Genomic DNA, 27,056 nt, shown 5'->3' on the forward strand with positions numbered 1-27,056 from the left:
CAACAGAATTCCCATGTGAGTTCCATGGCTTTTTATGGGGTAATTTTAATCCATTTGAAACCCAACAATAACTAATTGAGTACAAAGACCCCTATCAAGCTGCAACTCCACCCCCTGCAGTACTTGTCAATTATCCTGAACAAATCAGTCCGGGGGGGATTGAACAGTGATGTTAGGAAGTTGCATTATTACAATGGCTGATTCTTAACTTGCGGTTTGCAGGCTCACATGAGTGATGCTGTACCACAATGGCTCCCAAGCTGCATCTGTAGTCCTAACTGTTTAAAGGAATTTCTCACTTTAACACTCATTATACAATTACATAGGGACAATTTGAAAGCAGTAGTCTAATAAATAAAAAACAAACACTTTCATCATTTTGATAAGATTTTTTGGACTTAACTGAATTGTAATTTTCTCTGTTTAAAGGATCAGTGCTTGAAGACATTTTCAGTAGGCTGAAAAGCTTTTTTACTGTTAAATGATATTGGGCTTGATTACAAACAAGCAAATTTTTATAAACAAGCAAATTTTCATGTTTATGGGCGTGCGTTATATAACCAGCCATTACAGTACAGCTTAACACATGTAAACACATAAATATATATGTATATATTCATTTACATAAATATTTAACGTTTGCTGCACATTGCTGCTCGACTTACCCCCTTTGCTGCGCTAGGTGAGACACGGCATGACAACAAGGCACCCATTGGAGCCTATGAAAGCACAATCTCATGAGTGCAAAGCTTCCATGCATTGTGGCTAACTTGTAATACCAGCACACATTTGTTTGTGCTGGTATTACTAAGTGGAGTGCAAATATCGCCCTCGCAAAATCAATATTTTGCCCTCCACTTGTATCTAGCCCATTATTGCTAAACTATATTAGTTTTGAGTTATTAATAGGGAAAATAGTAAACATTACGTGCTTATTGAGACATTTTAATAATTAATCAGGTGTGGTTTGAATGTTTCGGTAATATTTAACAGCATTTATTAAGCATTAAACTTTAATGTTCTATGAGACATTTATAGGAAATGTTCTTCAATTAGAATTTTAAGTATTAGAGGGTTAAGTGCAAGGCTAATTTACTTTAATGTATCTATATCTGATTCTTGAATTAGAGACAGTGCTTGAACATTAAAAACAAAACAAAAAGCAAAAAACAGGAAACAAGACTAATGCACCTAAATGTTGACAGCTAAGCCTGGAAAGTTTTACATATTTTTTTAATGAGAGTAATGGATAGATGATTAACTTAATGTCCTATACTTCTGTCTCTGTTAGCCATTTTGTTGGTCTATCTATCCTATCTATTTTTGTAATAAAAGATATCATGTTATAGTCAGTGTTAGGCAAATTTATATTAAATGTAGGAGCCAGACAAAGTGCAAGCTAAAAGGTTTTAGGCACTAGATACTTCTTCTATAGTAATCTAAAAAATTAGGAGTCTGACATTATAGGAGTCGGGATTGGTCATAAATATAGTAGCAATATCTTGATTTATTAGCATTGGTGAGCAAAAAAAACTAGGTTAATTTTTCTAGAAAAAGAAAATGGGGTAACCACTATCCTAACCAAGCCTAATTCCTAATATCAGCCTACTAACAAGTCCCCCCATTGTAATACATCCATAACACCTATCATGATATATAAAATTTACCAAATCCCCTAAACAATACATCCCTAACACTGTTATGTTCCCCTCAAACCTATTCCCCTAATGTAGTACACCCCTACACTTATATTTCCTCTCTCCTAACTGATGCAAAGGCTTCAATGCAATGCCCTCCTATAGTTCCCTACTATATGAACCTCTTCACTGCAATACTCATACACAAGCCTCCTCACAACACATACCCACCAGATACACATCCTCATCAGAGCAAGACCACCATTTATTACACCATTTATTACACCATGCTCATTTCTTTTTTTTTTTTTTCTTTTTTTTTTTTTTCTTTTTTTTTATATTCTTTATTTATATATCCAACAGCTAGCATAATTACATACATTTACACCTTTATGTACCACGCAGGGTCAGGTGTAAAGAAAACAAAAGGAGATAACATAAGATTTAAACAATAAATCTCTCCTTAAATACAGCGTTTTGCGGAACATAAAAAAATAAGAGAGAGCTAACAATATATTCTCATCTAATTCATTTGCGTATGCTGTTGGGAATTTTTCGCATATAATAAACAATAAACACATTCAAACTACCATTCAATCAAAAAAAAAAAAAATTATATTCTTTCCTTTCCCCTTCCCCTTTCCTTTTTCTTTTCCCTTCTTTTCTTTTCCCTACTCCCCTTTTCTAACTTTTCTCTCTCTTTATCCCTTCTCTCCCTCCCTCGCCTTCCTACTCGGGCTGCAGAGGACTCGTCACTTACTTTTTTTTTTTTTTCTTCCCTTTCCCTTCTTCTCTCCGTCCCTTTTCTTCTTTCTTTTTCTTCCCCTTCCTCCTTTCCTTCCTCCTTTCTTTCCCCTTCCTTTCCCTTTCCTCCCTTCCTTCCCCTTCTCATATCATACAATATTCTCTCTATGTCTGATTCTTTCCTTATTCTTTTGATGTCTTCTCCTGACTAGTTTTGCTCTTTCTTTTTTTTTTCCTTCTTTTTTTTCTAACATTTTACTTATCCTACTACCCTTTTTTAACCCTAATTAATTTTCTCCTTCTTTAAATTATTCTGTGTCCAATTATCCATGAATGTGGAAAGAGATCCAAGGCTACTAAATCCATAAAAGAGGCTGAAGAGAGAAATGGAGCAAGAATGGCTTTTTGTATAACTGCAGAATATGATTGAATAATTGGTAACCAGCCAACTAAAAAGGATTTTATTCTTCTTTCAGAAGCAGTTTTTAAGTGAAATGATTCATACATAATTTGATTTTGAATCTGTTGTAACATCTGGGTTAATCCCAGAGTTACATTAGATTGCCAATGTTTAACAATCTGCTACCTAACAGCTAAAATGATGGTGTTTAAGACTTTTGTTTGAAAACCCATATTACTAGGAACTTCTAACCATATTATCTTGTTGGGAGACAGAGTAATGGATGTCTTATATAATACTTTAAACCAATATTCTAGTTTCCTCCATAGTTGAATAATTTTTGGACAGTACCAGAACATGTGTAATGTATCTGCTTTAGGTTTCTTGCAGCGGGGACAAACCCCTTCGTTAGTTGGATATAATTTAACCATTCTCTGACGGGATAAGTAGTAATTATTAATAAGCTTTAGATGGGATTCCCTCCAACTTCGTGGAATTTCACATTTCTTTAAGTTAATCATACTCTGTTTAATTTTCCCAGTATCTAATGCCGGAAAAAAGGGAGTCCAAGTTGCGACCAGTTTATCACGAAGGATTAATGTTTGTTTAGAGAGCATAATGTCATACATAAGAGATATAGAGGAATTGCCTGATGTAAATTTTTGTAAACATATATTGAGATTCGACCATGCGCCAAACCCACTCCTGTCCCATTTTCGAGTATTGATAAGGTGGCGCAACTGGAGGTATGCAAAAAAGTTAGATCTGGCTAGATGAAAATGTTGGGAAAGCATTTCAAAGGGAATTATCTGCCCCCCTTGTGAGAGGATCTGACAAACATATTTAAGGTCTTTCTCAGCCCACTCTTTAAATACCGATTGCTTAATAACGGGTATGAATTGTGGATTTCCAATAATTGGCAAAAATGCAGAAAATGTAAAATCCACTTCAAGTAACATGCAGCACTTTTGCCAAGCCGCCACTACATTACTAATAGATATTAGCGGAGTTATATAATTTGGTAGAGATTGTAGTGGGCAATGCAAAATTGCTTTTAAAGAAAGAGGAGAGACCATATAATTCTCAATCTCTAAAGAAGAAACCAACTCCTTTTCTACAATCCAATCCACCGCTGTTTTAATTAAACAGACCCAATTATATAACTTGAGATTAGGAAGAGCAAGACCTCCTGCTTCAAATTTCTGTGTAAATTTCTCCAAGGATATACGCGGTCTCCTGCCGCTCCAGATAAATTTGGAGAAGGCGGAATTTAATTTACGCAGATCCTTACTCAGGATAAACAGTGGAAGATTCTGAAGAGGATAAAGTAATCGTGGGAAAATAATTGTCTTAATTAAATTAATACGGGCTGTAATAGAGAGATGAAATACCTTCCATAGTTCCAAGTCAGCTTTAACCTTCTGAAACAAAGGTAAAAAATTGAGGCGATACCAATTCCTCGGGTTTTTGTGTAATATTATGCCGAGATATGTAATTGCTTCAACCTCTTTAAAGGGATGTTCTTTCAGGCTATTTCTTAATTTGATGATCCACATGAGTTCACTTTTATTAAAATTAATTTTATATCCCGCAAAGGAGCTGAACTCATCTAAACATTCTAGTACAGTTGGTATCTGTTACGGTTGCCTCCAGGCTGGCTGGAAGTTGGACCGTAGAAAAGGATGCTCCTAGCGCTCCCCAAAGGAGCAGCAGCACCGTAGTCACTCTAACTGCTGCGTAGCCACCATAAGTAACGCAGACTCTATGAACCACCGCTGCTGGGCTGGTATCTCGCCGTCTGCTCTGCGCCCTGGACCTACGACCAGGCTCCAGTAGGTGAACCTCTTCCTTCTGTGGCAATCCCCGTAGCTAAGGGAGTATGAAAAGCATAGCAATCCCTGTAGTGATTATAGCTGAAGCTGTCCCCTACAAACATGAGTCAAAGCTGCAAGTTAGAGGGACAGAAATAGGTCTCATGTGCTGGAGCACACAGCCTGCTTTTTATTGAGGTTACATGCAAACAGGACACTCTCAGGGGGAGGCATAAAATCCCCCATCACACATTTGATATTAGATAGAGAGACACTCCCTTTGACAGGCCACAACATTACTTCAGCAGATAACATTTTACACACAATAAAACAATGCAGTCCACCTTATCACTACTAGAAGTCTGATTAGACAATGGGAAAGTTTATCACTAAACTTAATTAGAGCTGATCCCAGCAAACTTGTATTTAGAATGCTTCTTGAAGCTGAACAAAGTTATCTCTGTAGTTCTGACTGAAGGATCTGTCACATAGCACTTAATGGCACACAATGAAACTGAACCAAGTGGGAGAAAGCCAGGGACAAGTCATTTCACAGGTCTGGGGACATAGTCTTAAAGGGGCATTGTTCACCAAAGTCACAATATGTCCCCAGACGGTTCTTAAAGGGCCATACACACCCAATAAAAGTTAATATGTTTTCAGGGGCACAATCTTCCAGGGGCCATAGTCATGTGGAAGGAGGCTGGCAAATAGGCTTCTCCAAAATCCAGGGAAGCAGGGCAATTTTCCATTTAAAGGGCCAGTTACAAACAGCAGTTTGTAACAGTATCGAGACCGAGGATTTCTTTAAAAATAATACTAGGTCATCAGCATATAAAAGTGTCCTAAGAGAATAGGAACCCATATTAATTCCTTCTAAAATACTTCGTAGACGGATAGCTAAAGGTTCTAGGGCCAGGTTGAATAAGAGAGGCGATAATGGGCACCCTTGTCTTGTCCCCCTCCCCAGAATGATCTTCTGCGAAAGAATACCATTCACAATAAGATATGAGATTGGGTTTCTGTATATTTTTTTAATAAATTGTAGCAATTGGTTCCTAAAACCAAATTCCTCTAGTACTTTAAAAAGATGGTCCCAAGCAATGGCATCAAAAGCCTTTTCGGCATCCAGTGATAAGATAGCAAAATCCTCAGAGAAATTATTTTTTTCCCCCTCTTTTAGGAAAAAAAAGTAATCAAGACATGTCACTATCCTGCGAATATTTTTCATAGAGGTCCTAGATTTCATAAAACCCACTTGATCTGTTTGGATGATATCACCCAGAAATGAAGAAAGTCTGTCTGCTAAGATCGCCATCAATATTTTATAATCTGTGTTCAACACAGATATAGGCCTATAAGAGGCTGGGTCCTCTGGTATTTTGCCTTTTTTGAGAATTAGCGTAATATTTGCGGCAGAAAAAAAAGAAGAGATGGAATTATCGGTGCGATAATAACTATTGAATAGCTTTTCTAGAGTGGGAATAATTTCAGGTGCAAGTAATCTATAAAATTCTGCTGGGAGACAATCTGGGCCGGGAGCCTTATTCAACCGCATCTTGTCTATCATATCCCCAATTTCCTCTACTCTAATTGGATTATTGAGAAACAATAGATCATCTTCTTTAATTTGCGGCAACTTTATCTTAGACCAGAATCCTTCTTGTATATAGATATTACTAACCTGCCTAGAGTATAGCTTTTGATAAAATGAAAACAGCACTCTACTAATCTCCTTTGTGTCTGTATATAAGGTGTCGATTTCTTTAATACCCAGGATATAATTTTTCCTCTTTCTATTTTTAATTAGTTTTGCCAAATGTTTCGTGGAATCCCCATAAGGACCCTTAAATTGAGCATTAATTTTGATCTCTTCCTTTTGGGCTCTCTGTTTTAAGAAGACATCTCTCTCTCTTCTAGCCTCTTGGTACTTTTTCCAATTAATCAAAGAACGCTCCTCAACATATCTTGAATAGGCATTTCTAACTCTATTAGATAGTTGAACTTCTAGAGCCCGAGATTTCCTTTTACTGGTTATTAAATAACTCTTTATATCTTCTCTTAGGACAGCCTTAGCTGCCTCCCAAAAAATCTCAATTCTGTTAAAATAAGAAATATTGTTTGTACAATAATCTCTCCATCTTTGCCTAAGCCAGATAGCAAATCTAGGGTTGTTCAACAAATATCGTGGAAAAAAAAGTGATTGATTTTTATCTGTGTGACTACTTGAGGGGGGCAGAGTGAGATATATTAGCGCATGATCGGATATCAAAATGTCATCAATTCCAGTTTCCATCTGTAGAATTGACAAGGATTCAGATAATAAGAATAAATCAATCCTAGAGAAGGTCTTATGTGCTTTAGACTCACATGTGAAAATCCGCGAATCAGGGTTTTTGATTCTCCAGATATCTACCAATTTGAGCTGAGAACAAAAAGTTCTGAAATATTTGGCAGTTTTTTTGTATTCTTTTGCATTTGTGTTATTAAATCTATCTAGTTCTGGAGCTAATGTCATATTGAAATCCCCCGCTAAGATGAGATTCTCACCTATAAAGGGAAAAATCTTACCTTTAATACTTTCCCAGAAGTCTCTGCTATTACTATTTGGACCATACACATTACAAAGCACATAAGTAACCTGGTTAATCTGAATTTGGAGTATGATGTATCTGGCCTGTGGATCTTTATCAGTATATAAAATTTTGTAATCTAACTCCTTATGGAGTAGAATCGCCACTCCACATTTTCTATTTGTGCTTGAAGAGGCTACCACTTCACCCACCCATTTGATTTTAAGTTTGGCTACTTCTGAATCACTAAGATGGGTTTCTTGGATATATACAATATCTGGCCTTTTTTTTGCAAGAGTTTTAATTATAAGTTTTCTCTTCATGGGGGAGGTAATACCTCCAACATTCCATGATAGAATCTTTACTCCAGTCATTTAACGGGGAGACATACCTTCAGATTAAAATTTCACAGAAAAACCAAAAGAAAGAAAAAAAAAAAAAAAACACAAGACAACAATTGTGGCATTTAAAATAAAACTACACCCATTCCACATTCATCCATGTCTGTGATAAAGGCCTGATAGTCACTATCGTTGTGATCATAGCAAAAAAAAAACAGAAAACAGGAGAAAACTGATTTCTCGCTCTTCAGTTTACCATTTTTGATTTGATATATTCTTTAATATCTGGAATTTCCTGAAATGTAAGTACTGTCTCGCTATCCTCCACTATAACTTTAGCCGGGTAAACCATATGGGCTTTAACCCCATTATTTATCAGCTGTGAGCAGTATGGGGCCATTAACTTCCTCTTTGTGGATGTCTCAGAAGAGAAATCCTGGAAGAGGAGGATTTTACTGTTACCTAATATTATAGGACCGTTCTTCCTAAAAAGTTTCATTAGTTCATTTTTGTCCTGAAATTTCAATACTCTAAATATACACATTCTGCTCTTGGCTGCCTTGTCGCTTAACGATCTCTTCGGGCCTACTCTATGAGCTCTTTCTATTGTCAAAGGCAGGTATTCTGGTGACATTCCTAATGCTTGTGGGAGATCTAGAGAGGTGAATTTCAATAGATCTACAAATTCAGCTGTCTCAGGGAGGCCCACGATACGTATGTTGTTGCGCCTGGAGCGATCTTCCATATCCTCCAGGCGCAACTGCATATTTTGAATTGTGGAGTCTTGTTTCCGAATGGTCATCTCTTGTACATTTACCCAGTCTTCCAAATCCGAAATTCTCTCCTCTGCTTCACCGATTCGGGCAGAAAACTGCCTGAATTCGGCGGAGAGAGCAGAAAGCTCGGAGGCCATACCAGAAATTTCTTTTTTAATCATTTCAAAATGAGGTGCAAATAAGGCAGATCGTTGTACTGTCAATGCCTGTATATCAAGAGAGGGTAGAGGTAGGTCATTTAATGTAGAATCTAAGCTGGTATCACTTGATTTAGATTTTTTATCCTTAAGTTTGGCAGGCATTACAGGTGAATTTTTTTTCGTCTGCGTAACGAATTTTTCCATTAATTAAAAGTGGACAAAAATAAGTAGATAAATAAATACAAGTGAAAAAAGGAAAGGAATGTGAATAAGGATTTTTTCCCTTTTCTTTTCTCTTTTTCTCCTCCCCTCTTCTTCTTTTATATGTGAGGGTGCTGTGTATCAATTATATTTATACGTAGGTGGGTGATAGTGTATATAATCACTAGAAAAAATTAAAGTGAGCCCTTTACCTAAGGCAAGAGCAAAAAAAAGTGAGAATAGGCCTGTCAAATTAAGGAATTTAAGACCAAAAGAAAAAGGAGAAACACATAATCCCCTCTATTAAATTTTTCGCTCTAAACAGTTAGCAGTAAATAGCAGAATATAATCAAAATATGGTTTAGCACTAGATAGTAGAACAGAAATCTTTTCTCTGCAGATTTCTGTGGACAACAAGCAACTAAATATTTAACTGGTTTGCCTTAATACCCTTACAGCTTTAGATATAGTAATTAGTAATGCATAGTTACAAATCGGCTAGATTCTGGTCCCTGCATGCATAAGCATAAAGCAAACATACTTCAATTAGATAAATGCTTAGAATTTAGCTAGAAAATTATTAACACAGTAAGAGTAGGATATGTAAACCCTTCTCTAGTTTAGCTAAACAATCAGCCTAGATAGAATCATGAGGATTTACTAAGGTAGCCGATAACAAATGAACATTTCTACAACTTAATCATTACAGGGAGAGAAAAAGAATAAAAAAAAGTTTTTTCTTTTTTTTCAATTAACCCTTAGGATTGCCTACCCTGAGTGGTTTGTACTTGGGATTAAATGCACAATTGGTAAACAGCAAAAAAAGGTACCAGGTATTAATTTATATATATACAGCTCTATGCTTCAGGAAGGAGAGCCCCCAGAGTCTTTAACTCTTTTTATATTGTGAGTAGTTAAATTATAACAAGTGTCATCGATTCTCCTCTATTTCTTCTTAACAGGAATGTCCTTGTGCTAACCACAATGCAGATACAACTCACAAACAGAGAAACTGATAACTTGGGGGAAAGATTTGTCTCCAAACAAATTAGCCAAATATATAGTGTTCAGGAAACCATAGACAGGTTCCCAGATATCAGCAATCAGTATGGTATAATATATTCCCTTTGGCAGAGGTAGAAGTTGCTGTGACCCTTCTTAGCAATAGGCAAGTAAATCAAGCATTTTACCCTTAAGATTGTCTGTCTCACTCCCCTAAGATGACGGTGAAAAACATCAGGAATCAAGAAAACAACAGCAATAGGGGGAATAGATAAGGGAGCTTGTACTTGCGACTGGACCAGGCCTCTTCTGCCCCGGCACTGCGGTAATATGCAGGACTTTTACCCTGAAGAAAAGCACTTCCCCCTCCGCTTCACAAGCTGTTGAGGGTTGATCCTGTGCTTAAAGAGATGAAGCGGCTCATTCAGAGGACCTCAGCCCGGCAGCGTCTCCACTTCAGCGGCGATAGCGTGACGAAAGCTTCCTGTCACATGTTCCCAGCCGCTTCCTCTGATGCATCTGGTCTCCTACTCCGGGTAGGAAACCCTTCCACGTTCAATGGTGCCGGCGATACTGGCACTTTGCGGTCTCTCAGGAGGTAGGTGAGAATAATCTCTAGCGGTAATACTGCTGAGCCTCTGTGGCTATCAGGCACTACACCCGGACCTCCACTACAGAAAAAAAAGTTCAGCTTCCAGCCAGCAGCCTGATGCTGTGGCTGCGTGCACCACCACACACAACACCCGGTAACAAACCCCGGGTAAGATGGTGTCAAGGCTTGGGTAGGTTTTTCCAGCGGCGTTCAGTCACCGCCAACAGGGAGCACACTTGTTTAGGCTCCACCCCAAACGGAAGCTCAGTCTACACCATGCTCATTTCTAACACTAGCCTCGTCCCCGTCCCCCCCAAAAAAAGAAACAAAATGCCCGTAAAAACAATCCCTTACCTTGATAACTGAGTCTTATTTTTTACTCTTCTGGCAAAAGCGACAGGGTCCTGGGCATTCTCCTTCCTTGTTGCAGAATAAACAAACCATGTGCTCACTTATTTGTATATTTGTGTAACTCCATATTGATTGTCAAACAGCGTAACTAATCATTATTTTGATGGAATGAAAAGCATAACCTACTCACCAAAAACAAATGTGGTAGTAAAATATTTCTTTAATATAATTTAATTTATTTTTAATTTGTGTGGATCTGCACATACTTACACACACATATATATGAGTTGACACCTACAATTTAAAGTTTTTTAATGTTATTAATAATAAAGATTTACAGTCTCTTCACATTCACTTGCACAGGGATTAGCTTTGTGGTTGGTGATGACAAATGAGACAATCGATCAGGACTTTATTGGAGTAACTTCTAATATATACAAGTATAGCAGATGTTTCTTGGTCATGAAATGCAGTAGTGCAAGTAAGACCTTAGGAAGGAGCTAGAAAGTAGCAAAGAATGTACAGAAGGTCTAAGGGTGGATCTGCAATTGATTATATGTACTGAAGGTCAAGCAGGCTAAAGCCAGTGGTAAGAGGTGGTATACGTTCCGAGTCTAACAAATGACAATTTAGTTCTAATCTGTTTCCAACCAAAAATAGAATAGAGGGAAAAAAAGGCAGAATATGACTAGGCAGATATTATAGACAGGTTTGCCCAGGCATGTACAATAAGCAGCAAAAGTCATAAGGTACAATAGGAAAACAGGTCAAGTGGAGCTGAGTGAAGTAAATGGCAGAAACCGCAGAAGAACATCTAAACACTTCAATGTTCAGGGGACATGCCCAGCATGAAATGTTTATTATTGTTGTTTGTACTATCAGATAACTATTTTAATAGCAATTACTGTTGAATTTTTATTAAATATATGAGATGAGATACATTTCTCTATGACTCCTTGGAAGAATTCTGTACCTACCCTGACATATTGTCAATGTGCAAAGATGTTGACATGACACATTAGTAGAAATTTGCAAACTATATGAAACAGATCAGCAGATTCTTGATACTGCAGATATAATCCTTTGGATAGTATTCAAATTGACAATGCAGTCTTTGATTGTTTGTGTCATCTAAGCCTTTGTTTAAAAATAAAGGTGGGAATGGGTGGATATTGGAGGGCTGCAACACCCCCATACACTGTGCTTTAGATGCACTATGTAGGAATATAAGTGATACTATGCTTTTAATACATATTAATAACAGCATGTAAAACAATGTATTTATAACAGATAGATTATATATTATTTATTTAGATTATTTATGGAATACTGAGGACTTTTACAGTGTATCTTTAATGACTGATCTATTTGTCTATATTTTGCAGGCTATGGGCATGCTGCACCAGGTACAGATGCTGGAAAGGTGTTCTGCATGTTTTATGCTGTACTTGGAATTCCTCTCACCTTGGTTATGTTCCAGAGTTTGGGTGAACGTATGAACACATTTGTAAAATATCTCTTAAAGAAAATGAAAAAGTGTTGTCACATGAGGAAAACAGACGTGTCCATGGAGAATATGGTTTTTGTTGGTTTTCTGTCATGTATTGGAACATTGGGTATTGGAGCTGCAGCTTTCTCATACTTTGAAGGCTGGACCTTTTTCCACTCTTACTACTACTGTTTTATTACACTAACCACTATTGGTTTTGGAGACTTTGTTGCTCTACAAAAAAATGAAGCCTTACAAAAGAAACCACCCTACGTTGCTTTTAGCTTTATGTACATCTTGGTGGGTTTAACAGTTATTGGAGCTTTCCTTAATTTAGTTGTCCTCAGATTTCTCACCATGAATTCAGAAGATGAAAGGCGGGATGCGGAAGAGAGAGCTTCCTTAAGGAGAGCTCAGAATAATTTCAATCTGCAGTCCAAAATGGGTAACAGAAGTCGAAGTTCTATTTTCCTTCCTTTAGGGGACAGGTCAAGCCAAATTAACCTTATACCCCTCATGCCTGAGGACTCTGACAGAGGCAGGAGGAGATCCTCAAATGAAACCTCAAGAGTGGGCTCATTTTGTACCTGTATGTGTTACAGATCACATTTCTGTGACAGCCCTGCCATATCACATCATGAGGCTCTGAGTTGCCACACAAATCCTGTTTATTATAATTCTATTTCTTATAAAATAGATGAAATTTCACTAAGCACACGGGACAACACTGGTTTCTCCTCTCCAGAAAGCACCTTTTCTCCTGGAGAACACTGCTATAGAAATCATTTCAGAGTTAGAAGAAACTCAATTTAGACCTGGACTTCCTGAAACTCTCTCTCTTTATTTATATATATATATATATATATATATATATATATATATATATATATATATATATATATATATACTGTATACAGCCAAATAAAGGTATATAGTTGCATATTTGGACTAAATAATATATTAAACTAAGTCACACTCACAAAGACTACAGAATTGTATGTATGTAATATGAACTTTAAACACTGAGGACCAGATTATGGGTGGAGCGGTAATCATCGCTTGCATGCTAACTCAGCTAGGAGTAGGTTTTTTGCGTGCGTTGCACGCCACATGTATTATGAGTTGAAAGTAAAACGTTTTTGCTTGCATGCTAACCCGATGCACGCAAAAAGCCGTACTTACGATCACGATAATGTATTCCCCCATAGACTTCAACAGAGCGCGAAAAGTGGGGGAAAAAACACCATACTCAAGCGTAAACCGTATCGTGTTTAACTAAGTGCGCTAACCCCACATGAAATATGTATATTTCACATTCCAATGTTCTTTACATAGTAGAATATGTTCATTTTATTCATAAATAAATATTTATATATATATATATATATATATATAATTTCTCCTGTTAAGTGTGGTCAGTCCACGGGTCATCATTACTTCTGGGATATTAACTCCTCCCCAACAGGAAGTGCAAGAGGATCACCCAGCAGAGCTGCTACATAGCTCCTCCCCTCTACGTCACACCCAGTCATTCTCTTGCACCCAACTAATAGATAGGATGTGTGAGAGGACTGTGGTGATTATACTTACTTTTATACCTTCAATCAAAAGTTTGTTATTTTATAACAGCACCGGAGTGTGTTGTTCCTTCTCTGGTAGAATTTGAAGAAGAATCTACCTGAGTTTTTTGTATGATTTTAGCCGGCGTAGTTAAGATCATATTGCTGTTCTCGGCCATCTGAGGAGTGAGGTAAACTTCAGATCAGGGGACAGCGGGCAGGTTAACCTGCAAAGAGGTATGTAGCAGCATATTATTTTCTGACAATGGAATTGACTGAGAAAATTCTGCCATACCGATATAATGTAAGCTCAGCCTTAAATGCAGTAGTAGCAGCTGGTATCAGGCTGTCATGTATGTATATTTACACTTCAGTATTCTGGGGAATGGCACTTCACTGGGATAATACTGTATGCATAAGACTTTAGCCTAATTTGCAGTGACTAGCAACAGGCTTTCTAATGACATTTCATTTATTTGATGTTAAACGTTTTTGCTGGCATGTTAAATCGTTTAATTATCTGAGGTACTGGGTGAAAAATTGTTTTGGGCACTGTTTTTTCCACTTGGCAGTCGTTTTATTTAATTTAAGACAGTTTACTGATCTCCCTCACTGTTGTGTGTGAGGGGGAGGGGCCTATTTTGGCGCTTTTGCTACGCATCAGAAAATTCAGTCAGAAGTCTCTTGTCTTCCCTGCATGATCCGGTTCGTCTCTACAGAGCTCAGGGGTCTTCAAAAGTTAATTTGAGGGAGGTAATCACTCACAGCAGAGCTGTGAGATTGTGACTGACTGTGATAAAAAAACGTTTATTTTCTGTACATTGTTTCTGCTATTCAGAATTTGATGTTATGGTTTCTCAAGTTTATTATTTCTCAACTGTCATAACTTTTTTTCTGTGCTTCTTAAAGGCACAGTACGTTTTCATATTATTTGTAAATTGCTTTGAAAAGTATTTCCAAGTTGCTAGTTTAATTGCTAGTGTGTTAAACATGTCTGACTCAGAGGAATATCTCTGTGCTATATGTGCTAAAGCCAAAGTGGAGCCCAATAGAAATTTATGTACTAATTGCATTGATGCTACTTTAAATAAAAGTCAATCTGTACAAATTGAACATCATTCACCAAACAACGAGGGGAGAGTTATGCCGACTAACTCGCCTCACGTGTCAGTACCTGCATCTCCCGCTCGGGAGGTGCGTGATATTGTAGCGCCGAGTACATCAGGGCGGCCATTACAAATCACATTACAGGATATGGCTAATGTTATGACTGAAGTTTTGGCTAAATTACCAGAACTTAGAGGTAAGCGTGATCACTCTGGGGTGAGAACAGAGTGCGCTGTTGATAATAGGGCCATGTCTGATACTGCGTCACAGTATGCTGAACATGAGGACGGAGAGCTTCAATATGCAGGTGACGGTTCTGATCCCAATAGAATGGATTCAGACATTTCTAATTTTAAGTTTAAACTCGAAAACCTCTGTGTACTGTTAGGGGAGGTATTAGCAGCTCTGAACGATTGTAACACCGTTGCAATCCCAGAGAAATTATGTAGACTGGATAGATACTATGCGGTACCGGCGAGTACTGACGTATTTCCTATACCTAAGAGGCTTACAGAGATAATTACTAAGGAGTGGGATAGGCCCGGTGTACCCTTTTCCCCCCCTCCTGTGTTTAGAAAAATGTTTCCAATAGACGCCACCACACGGGACTTATGGCAGACGGTCCCTAAGGTGGAGGGAGCGGTTTCTACTCTGGCTAAGCGTACCACTATCCCGGTGGAAGATAGCTGTGCCTTTTCAGATCCAATGGATAAAAAATTAGAGGGTTACCTTAAGAAAATGTTTGTTCAACAAGGTTTTATATTGCAACCCCTTGCATGTATTGCGTCTGTCTCGGCCGCGGCCGCTTTTTGGTCCGAGTCCCTGGAAGAGACTCTTGACTCAATAACTATAGATGAGATTTCAAACAAGCTTAAAACACTTAAGCTAGCTAATTCATTTGTTTCAGATGCCGTAGTACATTTAACAAAACTTACGGCTAAGAATTCCGGATTCGCCATTCAGGCACGCAGAGCACTGTGGCTAAAATCCTGGTCAGCTGACGTTACTTCTAAATCTAAATTACTTAACATACCTTTCAAAGGGCAGACCTTATTCGGGCCCGGTTTGAAAGAAATTATCGCTGACATTACAGGAGGTAAAGGCCATGCCCTGCCTCAAGACAGAGCCAAACCTAAGGCTAGACAGTCTTATTTCTCCAACATAGGTGTGTCCGGTCCACGGCGTCATCCTTACTTGTGGGATATTCTCTTCCCCAACAGGAAATGGCAAAGAGCCCAGCAAAGCTGGTCACATGATCCCTCCTAGGCTCCGCCTACCCCAGTCATTCTCTTTGCCGTTGCACAGGCAACATCTCCACGGAGATGGCTAAGAGTTTTTTTGGTGTTTAAATGTAGTTTTATTCTTCAATCAAGAGTTTGTTATTTTAAAATAGTGCTGGTATGTACTATTTACTCTGAAACAGAAAAGAGATGAAGATTTCTGTTTGTAAGAGGAAAATGATTTTAGCAACCGTTACTAAAATCGATGGCTGTTTCCACACAGGACTGTTGAGATGAATTAACTTCAGTTGGGGGAAACAGTGGGCAGACTTTTGCTGCTTGAGGTATGACACATTTCTAACAAGACTTGGTAATGCTGGAAGCTGTCATTTTCCCTATGGGAACCGGTAAGCCATTTTCTTAGTTTAGTATAAGAATAAAGGGCTTCACAAGGGCTTTAAAGACTGGTAGACATTTTTCTGGGCTAAAACGATTACTTTATAAGTATATTTAATGGATGTTAACTATAAATAGTTCTTTTAATCTTGGGGATGTATTAAAAAAACGGCAGGCAATGTATTGGACACCTTTTTCACTGGGGGCCTTTTCTAGTCATAGGCAGAGCCTCATTTTCGCGCCACTTGTTTTTGGAAAGCAAGGCATGCAGATGCATGTGTGAGGAGCTAAGAATCACTGAAAAAGCTTATTGAAGGCGTCACTTGGTATCGTATTCCCCTCTGGGCTTGGTTGGGTCTCAGCAAAGCAGATACCAGGGACTGTATAGGGGTTAAATGTAAAAACGGCTCCGGTTCCGTTATTTTAAGAGTTAAAGCTTTCAAATTTGGCGTGCAATACTTTTAAGGCTTTAAGACACTGTGGTGAAATTTTGGTGAATTTTGAACAATTCCTTCATACTTTTTCACATTTTCAGTAATAAAGTGTGTTCAGTTTAAAATTTAAAGTGACAGTAACGGTTTTATTTTAAACGTTTTTTGTGCTTTGTTATCAAGTTTATGCCTGTTTAACATGTCTGAACCATCAGATAGACGATGTTCTGTATGTTTGGAAGCCAAGGTTCCTCCCCATTTAAATATTTGTGATGAATGTGACATAGTGTCCAGACAAAGTAGGGACAATGATGCCACTGATAATGATGTTGCCCAAAATGATTCCTCAAGCGAGGGGAGTAAGCATGGTACTGCATCATCCCCTTCTGTGTCTACACCAGTCTTGCCCACACAAGAGGCCCCTAGTACATCTAGTGCGCCAATCCTTCTTACTATGCAACAATTAACGGCTGTAATGTATAATTCTATTAAAAACATTTTGTCCAAAATGCCTACTTATCAGAGAAAGCGCGATTGCTCTGTTTTAGATACTGAAGAGCATGAGGACGCTGATGATAATGGTTCTGACATACCCTCACGCGAATCTGAAGGGGCCAGGAGGGAGGTTTTGTCTGAGGGAGAAATTTCAGATTCAGGAAAAATTTCTCAACAAGCTGAACCTGATGTTATTATTTTTAAATTTAAATTGGAACATCTCCGCGCTCTGCTTAAGGAGGTGTTATCTACTCTGGATGATTGTGACAATTTGGTCATTCCAGAGAAATTATGTAAGATGGACAAGTTCCTAGAGGTCCCGGTGCCCCCCGATGTTTTTCCTATACCCAAGCGGGTGGCGGACATTGTAAATAAGGAATGGGAAAGGCCCGGCATACCTTTTGTTCCTCCCCCTATATTTAAAAAATTATTTCCTATGGTCGACCCCAGAAAGGACTTATGGCAGACAGTCCCCAAGGTCGAGGGGGCGGTTTCTACTCTAAACAAACGCACTACTATTCCTATAGAAGATAGTTGTGCTTTCAAAGATCCTATGGATAAAAAATTAGAGGGTTTGCTTAAAAAGATGTTTGTTCAGCAAGGTTACCTTCTACAACCAATTTCATGCATTGTTCCTGTCACTACAGCAGCGAAAAATTCAGGTTTTGCTATTGTGGCGCGCAGAGTGCTTTGGCTAAAGTCTTGGTCAGCGGATGTGTCCTCCAAGAACAAATTGCTTAACATCCCTTTCAAAGGTAAAACGCTATTTGGCCCTGACTTGAAAGAGATTATTTCAGACATCACTGGGGGAAAGGGCCACGCCCTTCCTCAGGATAGGTCTTTTAAGGCTAAAAATAAGCCAAATTTTCGTCCCTTTCGCAGAAACGGACCAGCCTCAAATTCTACACCCTCTAAGCAAGAGGGTAATGGTTCTCAAACCAAACCAGCCTGGAGACCGATGCAAGGCTGGACCAAGGGTAAGCAGGCCAAGAAACCTGCCACTGCTACTAAAACAGCATGAAGTGTTGGCCCCCGATCCGGGACCGGATCTGGTGGGGGGCAGACTCTCTCTCTTTGCTCAGGCTTGGGCAAGAGATGTTCAGGATCCTTGGGCGCTAGAAATAGTTTCTCAAGGTTATCTCCTGGAATTCAAGGAACTACCCCCAAGGGGGAGGTTCCACAGGTCTCAATTGTCTTCAGACCAAATAAAAAGACAGGCATTCTTACATTGTGTAGAAGACCTGTTAAGAATGGGAGTGATTCATCCTGTTCCATCAGGAGAACAAGGGATGGGGTTTTACTCCAATCTGTTCATAGTTCCCAAAAAAGAAGGAACATTCAGACCGATTTTAGATCTCAAGATTCTAAACAAATTTCTCAGGGTTCCATCGTTCAAGATGGAAACCATTCGAACAATTCTTCCTACCATCCAGGAAGGTCAATTCATGACCACGGTGGATTTAAAAGATGCGTATCTACATATTCCTATCCACAAGGAACATCATCGGTTCCTAAGGTTCGCCTTTCTGGACAAGCATTACCAGTTTGTGGCACTTCCATTCGGATTAGCCACTGCTCCAAGGATTTTCACAAAGGTACTAGGGTCCCTTCTAGCGGTGCTAAGACCAAGGGGCATTGCAGTAGTACCTTACTTGGACGACATACTGATTCAAGCGTCGTCTCTGTCAAAAGCAAAGGCTCATACGGACATTGTCCTAGCCTTTCTCAGATCTCACGGGTGGAAAGTGAACATAGAAAAAAGTTCTCTGTCCCCGTCAACAAGTGTTCCCTTCTTGGGAACAATAATAGACTCCTTAGAAATGAAGATTTTTCTGACAGAGGCCAGAAAATCAAAACTTCTAAGCTCTTGTCAAGTACTTCATTCTGTTCTTCTTCCTTCCATAGCGCAGTGCATGGAAGTAATAGGTTTGATGGTTGCGGCAATGGACATAGTTCCTTTTGCACGAATTCATCTAAGACCATTACAACTGTGCATGCTCAGACAGTGGAATGGGGATTATACAGACTTGTCTCCGACGATCCAAGTAGATCAAAGAACCAGAGATTCACTCCATTGGTGGCTGAACCTGGACAACCTGTCACAGGGAATGAGCTTCCGCAGACCGGAGTGGGTCATTGTCACGACCGACGCCAGTCTGGTGGGCTGGGGCGCGGTCTGGGAACCCCTGAAAGCTCAGGGGCTATGGTCCCGGGAAGAATCTCTTCTCCCGATAAACATTCTGGAACTGCGAGCGATATTCAATGCTCTCAAAGCTTGGCCTCAACTAGCAAAGGCCAAATTCATAAGGTTTCAATCAGACAACATGACGACTGTTGCATATATCAACCATCAAGGGGGAACAAGGAGTTCCCTGGCGATGGAGGAAGTAACCAAAATAATTCAATGGGCGGAGAATCACTCCTGCCACTTGTCTGCAATCCACATTCCAGGAGTGGAAAATTGGGAAGCGGATTTTCTGAGTCGTCAGACTTTCCATCCGGGGGAGTGGGAACTCCATCCGGAAATCTTTGCCCAGATAACTCAATTATGGGGCATTCCAGACATGGACCTGATGGCGTCTCGTCAGAACTTCAAGGTTCCTTGCTACGGGTCCAGATCCAGGGATCCCAGGGCGACTCTAGTAGATGCACTGATAGCGCCTTGGACCTTCAACCTAGCTTATGTATTCCCACCATTCCCTCTCATTCCCAGGCTGGTAGCCAGGATCAATCAGGAGAGGGCTTCGGTGATCTTGATAGCTCCTGCGTGGCCACGCAGAACTTGGTATGCAGACCTGGTGAATATGTCATCGGCTCCACCATGGAAGCTACCTTTGAGACAGGACCTTCTTGTTCAAGGTCCATTCGAACATCCGAATCTGGCTTCACTCCAACTGACTGCTTGGAGATTGAACGCTTGATTTTATCAAAGCGTGGGTTTTCAGATTCTGTCATTGATACTCTTGTTCAGGCTAGAAAGCCTGTAACTAGGAAAATTTACCATAAAATATGGAAAAAGTATATTTGTTGGTGTGAATCTAAAGGATTCCCATGGAACAAGATAAAAATTCCGAAGATTCTATCGTTTCTACAGGAGGGTTTGGAGAAAGGATTATCTGCAAGTTCTTTGAAGGGACAGATTTCTGCTTTATCTGTTTTACTTCACAAAAAACTGGCAGCTGTGCCAGATGTTCAAGCTTTTGTTCAGGCTCTGGTTAGAATTAAGCCTGTTTACAAACCTTTGACTCCTCCTTGGAGTCTCAATTTAGTTCTTTCAGTTCTTCAAGGGGTTCCGTTTGAACCCTTACATTCCGTAGATATTAAGTTACTATCTTGGAAAGTTTTGTTTTTGGTTGCAATTTCTTCTGCTAGAAGAGTTTCTGAGTTATCTGCTCTGCAGTGTTCTCCGCCCTATCTGGTGTTCCATGCAGATAAGGTGGTTTTGCGTACTAAGCCTGGTTTTCTTCCGAAAGTTGTTTCCAACAAGAATATTAACCAGGAGATAGTTGTACCTTCTTTGTGTCCGAATCCAGTTTCAAAGAAGGAACGTTTGTTACACAATTTGGACGTGGTCCGTGCTCTAAAATTCTATTTAGAGGCCACTAAAGATTTCAGACAAACATCTTCTTTGTTTGTTGTTTATTCTGGTAAAAGGAGAGGTCAAAAGGCAACTTCTACCTCTCTTTCTTTTTGGCTTAAAAGCATTATCCGATTGGCTTATGAGACTGCTGGACGGCAGCCTCCTGAAAGAATCACAGCTCACTCCACTAGGGCTGTGGCTTCCACATGGGCCTTCAAGAACGAGGCTTCTGTGGATCAGATATGTAAGGCAGCGACTTGGTCTTCACTGCACACTTTTACCAAATTTTACAAATTTGATACTTTTGCTTCTTCTGAGGCTATTTTTGGGAGAAAGGTTTTGCAAGCCGTGGTGCCTTCCATCTAGGTGACCTGATTTGCTCCCTCCCATCATCCGTGTCCTAAAGCTTTGGTATTGGTTCCCACAAGTAAGGATGACGCCGTGGACCGGACACACCTATGTTGGAGAAAACAGAATTTATGCTTACCTGATAAATTACTTTCTCCAACGGTGTGTCCGGTCCACGGTTCGCCCTGGTTTTTTTAATCAGGTCTGATTAATTATTTTCTCTAACTACAGTCACCACGGTATCATATGATTTCTCCTATGCATATTCCTCCTTTACGTCGGTCGAATGACTGGGGTAGGCGGAGCCTAGGAGGGATCATGTGACCAGCTTTGCTGGGCTCTTTGCCATTTCCTGTTGGGGAAGAGAATATCCCACAAGTAAGGATGACGCCGTGGACCGGACACACCGTTGGAGAAAGTAATTTATCAGGTAAGCATAAATTCTGTTTTTCGTTCCTATCGTAATTTCAAGGCAGGAGCAGCATCAACTTCCTCTGCTCCAAAACAAGAAGGAGCTGTTGCTCGCTACAGACAAGGCTGGAGACCTAACCAGTCCTGGAACAAGGGCAAGCAGGCCAGAAAACCTGCTGCTGCCCCTAAGACAGCATGAATCGAGGGCCCCCGATCCGGAAACGGATCTAGTGGGGGGCAGACTTTCTCTCTTCGCCCAGGCTTGGGCAAGAGATGTCCAGGATCCCTGGGCGTTAGAGATCATATCTCAGGGATATCTTCTGGACTTCAAATTCTCTCCCCCAAAAGGGAGATTTCATCTGTCAAGGTTGTCAACAAACCAAATAAAGAAAGAGGCGTTTCTACGCTGTGTACAAGATCTTTTACTAATGGGAGTGATCCATCCGGTTCCGCGGTCGGAACATGGACAGGGGTTTTACTCGAATCTGTTTGTGGTTCCCAAAAAAGAGGGAACCTTCAGCCCAATCTTGGATTTAAAGATCCTAAACAAATTCCTAAGAGTTCCATCGTTCAAAATGGAAACTATTCGGACAATCCTACCCATGATCCAAAAGGGTCAGTACATGACCACAGTGGATTTAAAGGATGCTTACCTTCACATACCGATTCACAAAGATCATTACCGGTATCTAAGGTTTGCCTTCCTGGACAGGCATTACCAGTTTGTAGCTCTTCCATTCGGATTGGCTACGGCTCCAAGAATCTTCACAAAGGTTCTGGGTGCTCTTCTGGCGGTACTAAGACCGCGAGGAATTTCGGTAGCTCCGTACCTAGACGACATTCTGATACAAGCTTCAAGCTTTCAAACTGCCAAGTCTCATACAGAGTTAGTACTGGCATTTCTAAGGTCGCATGGATGGAAGGTGAACGAAAAGAAGAGTTCTCTCTTTCCACTCTCAAGAGTTCCCTTCTTGGGGACTCTTATAGATTCTGTAGAAATGAAGATTTACCTGACAGAAGACAGGTTAACAAAGCTTCAAAATGCATGCCGTGTCCTTCATTCCATTCAACACCCGTCAGTAGCTCAATGCATGGAGGTGATCGGCTTAATGGTAGCGGCAATGGACATAGTACCCTTTGCACGCCTACATCTCAGACCGCTGCAATTGTGCATGCTAAGTCAGTGGAATGGGGATTACTCAGATTTGTCCCCTACTCTGAATCTGGATCAAGAGACCAGAAATTCTCTTCTGTGGTGGCTTTCTCGGCCACATCTGTCCAGGGGGATGCCATTCAGCAGGCCGGATTGGACAATTGTAACAACAGACGCCAGCCTACTAGGTTGGGGCGCTGTCTGGAATTCTCTGAAGGCTCAGGGATCATGGACTCGGGAGGAGAGTCTCCTGCCTATAAACATTCTGGAATTGAGAGCAGTTCTCAATGCTCTTCTGGCTTGGCCCCAGTTAACAACTCGGGGGTTCATCAGGTTTCAGTCAGACAACATCACGACTGTAGCTTACATCAACCATCAAGGAGGGACAAGAAGCTCCCTAGCGATGATGGAAGTATCAAAGATAATTCGCTGGGCAGAGTTTCACTCTTGCCACCTGTCAGCAATCCACATCCCGGGAGTGGAGAACTGGGAGGCGGATTTCCTAAGTCGTCAGACTTTTCATCCGGGGGAGTGGGAACTTCATCCGGAGGTCTTTGCCCAAATACTTCGACGTTGGGGCAAACCAGAGATAGATCTCATGGCGTCTCGACAGAACGCCAAGCTTCCTTGTTACGGGTCCAGATCCAGGGATCCGGGAGCGGTCCTGATAGATGCTTTGACAGCACCTTGAACCTTCGGGATGGCTTATGTGTTTCCACCCTTCCCGATGCTTCCTCGATTGATTGCCAGAATCAAACAGGAGAGAGCTTTGGTGATTCTAATAGGACTTGGTATGCAGATCTAGTGGACATGTCATCCTGTCCTCCTTGGTCTCTGCCTCTGAGACAGGACCTTCTAATTCAGGGTCCCTTCAAACATCAAAACCTAATTTCTCTGAAGCTGACTGCATGGAAATTGAACGCTTGATTTTATCAAAGCGTGGATTTTCTGAATCAGTAATTGATACCTTAATACAGGCTAGGAAGCCTGTTACCAGAAAGATTTACCATAAAATATGGCGTAAATACTTATATTGGTGCGAATCCAAAAGTTACTCATGGAGTAAGGTTAGGATTCCTAGGATATTGTCTTTTCTACAAGAAGGTTTAGAAAAGGGTTTATCCGCTAGTTCCTTAAAGGGACAGATTTCAGCTCTGTCCATTCTTTTACACAAACGTCTGTCAGAGGTTCCGGACGTTCAAGCTTTTTGTCAGGCTTTGGCTAGGATCAAGCCTGTGTTTAAAACTGTTGCTCCACCATGGAGTTTGAACTTAGTTCTTAATGTTTTACAGGGTGTTCCGTTTGAACCCCTTCATTCCATTGATATCAAGCTGTTATCTTGGAAAGTTCTGTTTTTAATGGCTATTTCCTCGGCTCGAAGAGTCTCTGAGTTATCTGCCTTACATTGTGATTCTCCTTATCTGATTTTTCATTCAGACAAGGTAGTTCTGCGTACTAAACCTGGGTTCTTACCTAAGGTGGTCACTAACAGGAATATCAATCAAGAGATTGTTGTTCCATCTTTGTGTCCTAATCCTTCTTCGAAGAAGGAACGTCTTCTACACAATCTAGATGTAGTCCGTGCCCTGAAATTTTATCTTCAGGCAACTAAGGATTTTCGACAAACGTCTTCCCTGTTTGTAGTTTATTCTGGTCAGAGGAGAGGTCAAAAAGCTTCGGCTACCTCTCTCTCTTTTTGGCTTCGTAGCATAATACGTTTAGCTTATGAGACTGCTGGACAGCAGCCTCCTGAAAGAATTACAGCTCATTCTACTAGAGCTGTGGCTTCCACTTGGGCCTTTAAGAATGAGGCCTCTGTTGAACAGATTTGCAAGGCTGCAACTTGGTCTTCTCTTCATACTTTTTCCAAATTTTACAAATTTGACACTTTTGCTTCTTCGGAGGCTGTTTTTGGGAGAAAGGTTCTTCAGGCAGTGGTTCCTTCCGTATAAAGAGCCTGCCTGTCCCTCCCGTCATCCGTGTACTTTAGCTTTGGTATTGGTATCCCAGAAGTAATGATGACCCGTGGACTGACCACACTTAACAGGAGAAAACAAAATTTATGCTTACCTGATAAATTCCTTTCTCCTGTAGTGTGGTCAGTCCACGGCCCGCCCTGTTTTTATGGCAGGTCTAAATTTTTAAATTATACTCAAGTCACCACTGCACCCTTTGGCTTCTCCTTTCTCGTTGGCTCTCGGTCGAATGACTGGGTGTGACGTAGAGGGGAGGAGCTATGTAGCAGCTCTGCTGGGTGATCCTCTTGCACTTCCTGTTGGGGAGGAGTTAATATCCCAGAAGTAATGATGACCCGTGGACTGACCACACTACAGGAGAAAGGAATTTATCAGGTAAGCATAAATTTTGTTTTTTAAATATATATATATATATATATATACCTATATATAGATGATTATGTATAGGTATAGATATATATATAGGAATATCTATTTAAAAATACAAAGAATGTATTCCCCTGTATGAATAACATTGGAATGTGAAATATTTACAGTAAATACATAGTTAAAAACTTTATTTAATATGAATATTGTATTAAAGTTATTTTACATGTTTTCAGCTACTTAACTACAAAGGGCTCCAATGCACTTATACATATATATATATGTCTAGATATATATATACATATATACATATGTATGTATTAGATATATATATAGAAATATATATGTAATAATAAAAAGTTCATTATTTTCTACGTGAAGAAGTCTAAAATATGCGTTTTGCACCATCGTGTGTCTCAACTTAGAGCTTAATGCGGTTGGGTTAGCGCACATGAGAACTTTGGATTCTTTAGGTGCGTTATTGAAATATTACATATCAAATATTAATAAAAATTAATATAAATAAACATACTGTAAAATATTCTAAATAATACATATCTATATTTCTTTTGCAAGATGTACCGAGTCCACGAATTCATCCTAACTTGTGGGATATTGTCCTTCCTGACAGGAAGTAGCAAAGAGAGCACCACAGCAGAGCTGTCTATATAGCTCCCCCCTTAACTCCACCCCCCAGTCATTCTCTTTGCTGACTCTAAGCAGGAAGGGTAAAGAGAAGAGATGTTAAACTGTTAGTTTTTATTTTATCTTCAATCAAGAGTTTGTTATTTTTAAATGGTACCGGTGTTGTACTATTTACTCTCAGGCAGGACATAGATGAAGATTTCTGCCTGGAGGAAGATGATCTTAGCATTTGTAACTAAGGTCCACTGCTGTTCCCACAGAAGCTGAGGAGTACAGGAAAACTTCAGTGTGAGGAACAGTTTCTTGCTATACAGCAATGAGGTATGTTCAGTCATATTTTCTGCAGAGACTGTGTTAACTCAGAAAGGCTGACAGTGTCCCCATGAGGGGAAGGGTAAGCAGTAATCCTAGTGTTTAAGAGGTTTTACTAGCTTGCATAAAGGGCTTATTTTGTTTGTTTTTTTGGGCACTCAGTTTGTATGAGAGATTGGAAGACAAACGTTTGGGTGTTCTGGGAGTAACGTTTTTTATTGATGGGACATTTGCATGAGGGTTCATTTGACTTATGTGGGGTTGTTATAACCCACATGGCTTTCAGACAAGGTTTGTTGGATTTGTGTAGGCCCCAGCCACATCGAGTGTGGTGGGCGGGGCCTATTTTTGCGCCTCTGTTGCGCAATTAGTTATACTGGCAAGCAGCAAGCAACTTCTCTTGAGGTCCTGATATTCATCCTGAGGGCCTAATCGAAGCTTTAACATCATTTTATCATTCCCTAAGGGCAGGTAGGGCCACAGCAGAGCTGTGGCATGGTGCTAATAGGGGTTTAAACCGGTTTTAGACATTTTTCAATCCGTTTTTTCTTATAAAGGCACAGTACCGTTTTTGCAAATTGTGTTTTTTTTCATTAAATAAAGTGTTTTCCAAGCTTGCTTGTCTCATTACTAACCTGTTAAACATGTCTGACATTGAGGAAACTCATTGATCAATTTGTTTAGAAGTCATTGTGGAACCCCCTCTTAGAATGTGTCCCACTTGTACTGATATGTCTATAAATTGCAAACAGCATATTTTCACTTATAAGAGTTTGGCATTGGATGATTCTCAGAGAGAAGGAAATCAGGTTTTGCCATCTAGTTCTCCCCAAGTGTCACAACCAGTAACGCCCGCACAAGTGACGCCAAGTACTTCTAGTGCATCTAATTCTTTCACCTTGCAAGATATGGCCTCAGTTATGAATACTACCCTCACAGAGGTTTTATCTAAACTGCCAGGGTTGCAAGGGAAGCGCAGTAGCTCTGGGTTAAGAACACA

The 27,056-nt window shown here is 40.0% G+C and overlaps 1 protein-coding gene across 1 annotated transcript in view; it reads left to right on the forward strand.

Annotated features, from left to right (window-relative positions):
* LOC128640954 (potassium channel subfamily K member 9-like) overlaps positions 1 to 12,870 on the forward strand; it is a 69,012-nt gene extending 56,142 nt beyond the window's left edge. Inside the window, exon 2 of the mRNA XM_053693433.1 lies at positions 11,954 to 12,870. Within this exon, the coding sequence (XP_053549408.1) occupies positions 11,954 to 12,870 (917 nt within the window). The remainder of the gene's footprint in view (positions 1 to 11,953) is intronic.
* The last annotated feature ends 14,186 nt before the right edge of the window (positions 12,871 to 27,056 follow it).

Source organism: Bombina bombina, chromosome 1 (genome assembly GCF_027579735.1).
Source record: "Bombina bombina isolate aBomBom1 chromosome 1, aBomBom1.pri, whole genome shotgun sequence".
In the NCBI taxonomy this organism is placed as follows: Eukaryota; Metazoa; Chordata; class Amphibia; order Anura; family Bombinatoridae; genus Bombina; species Bombina bombina.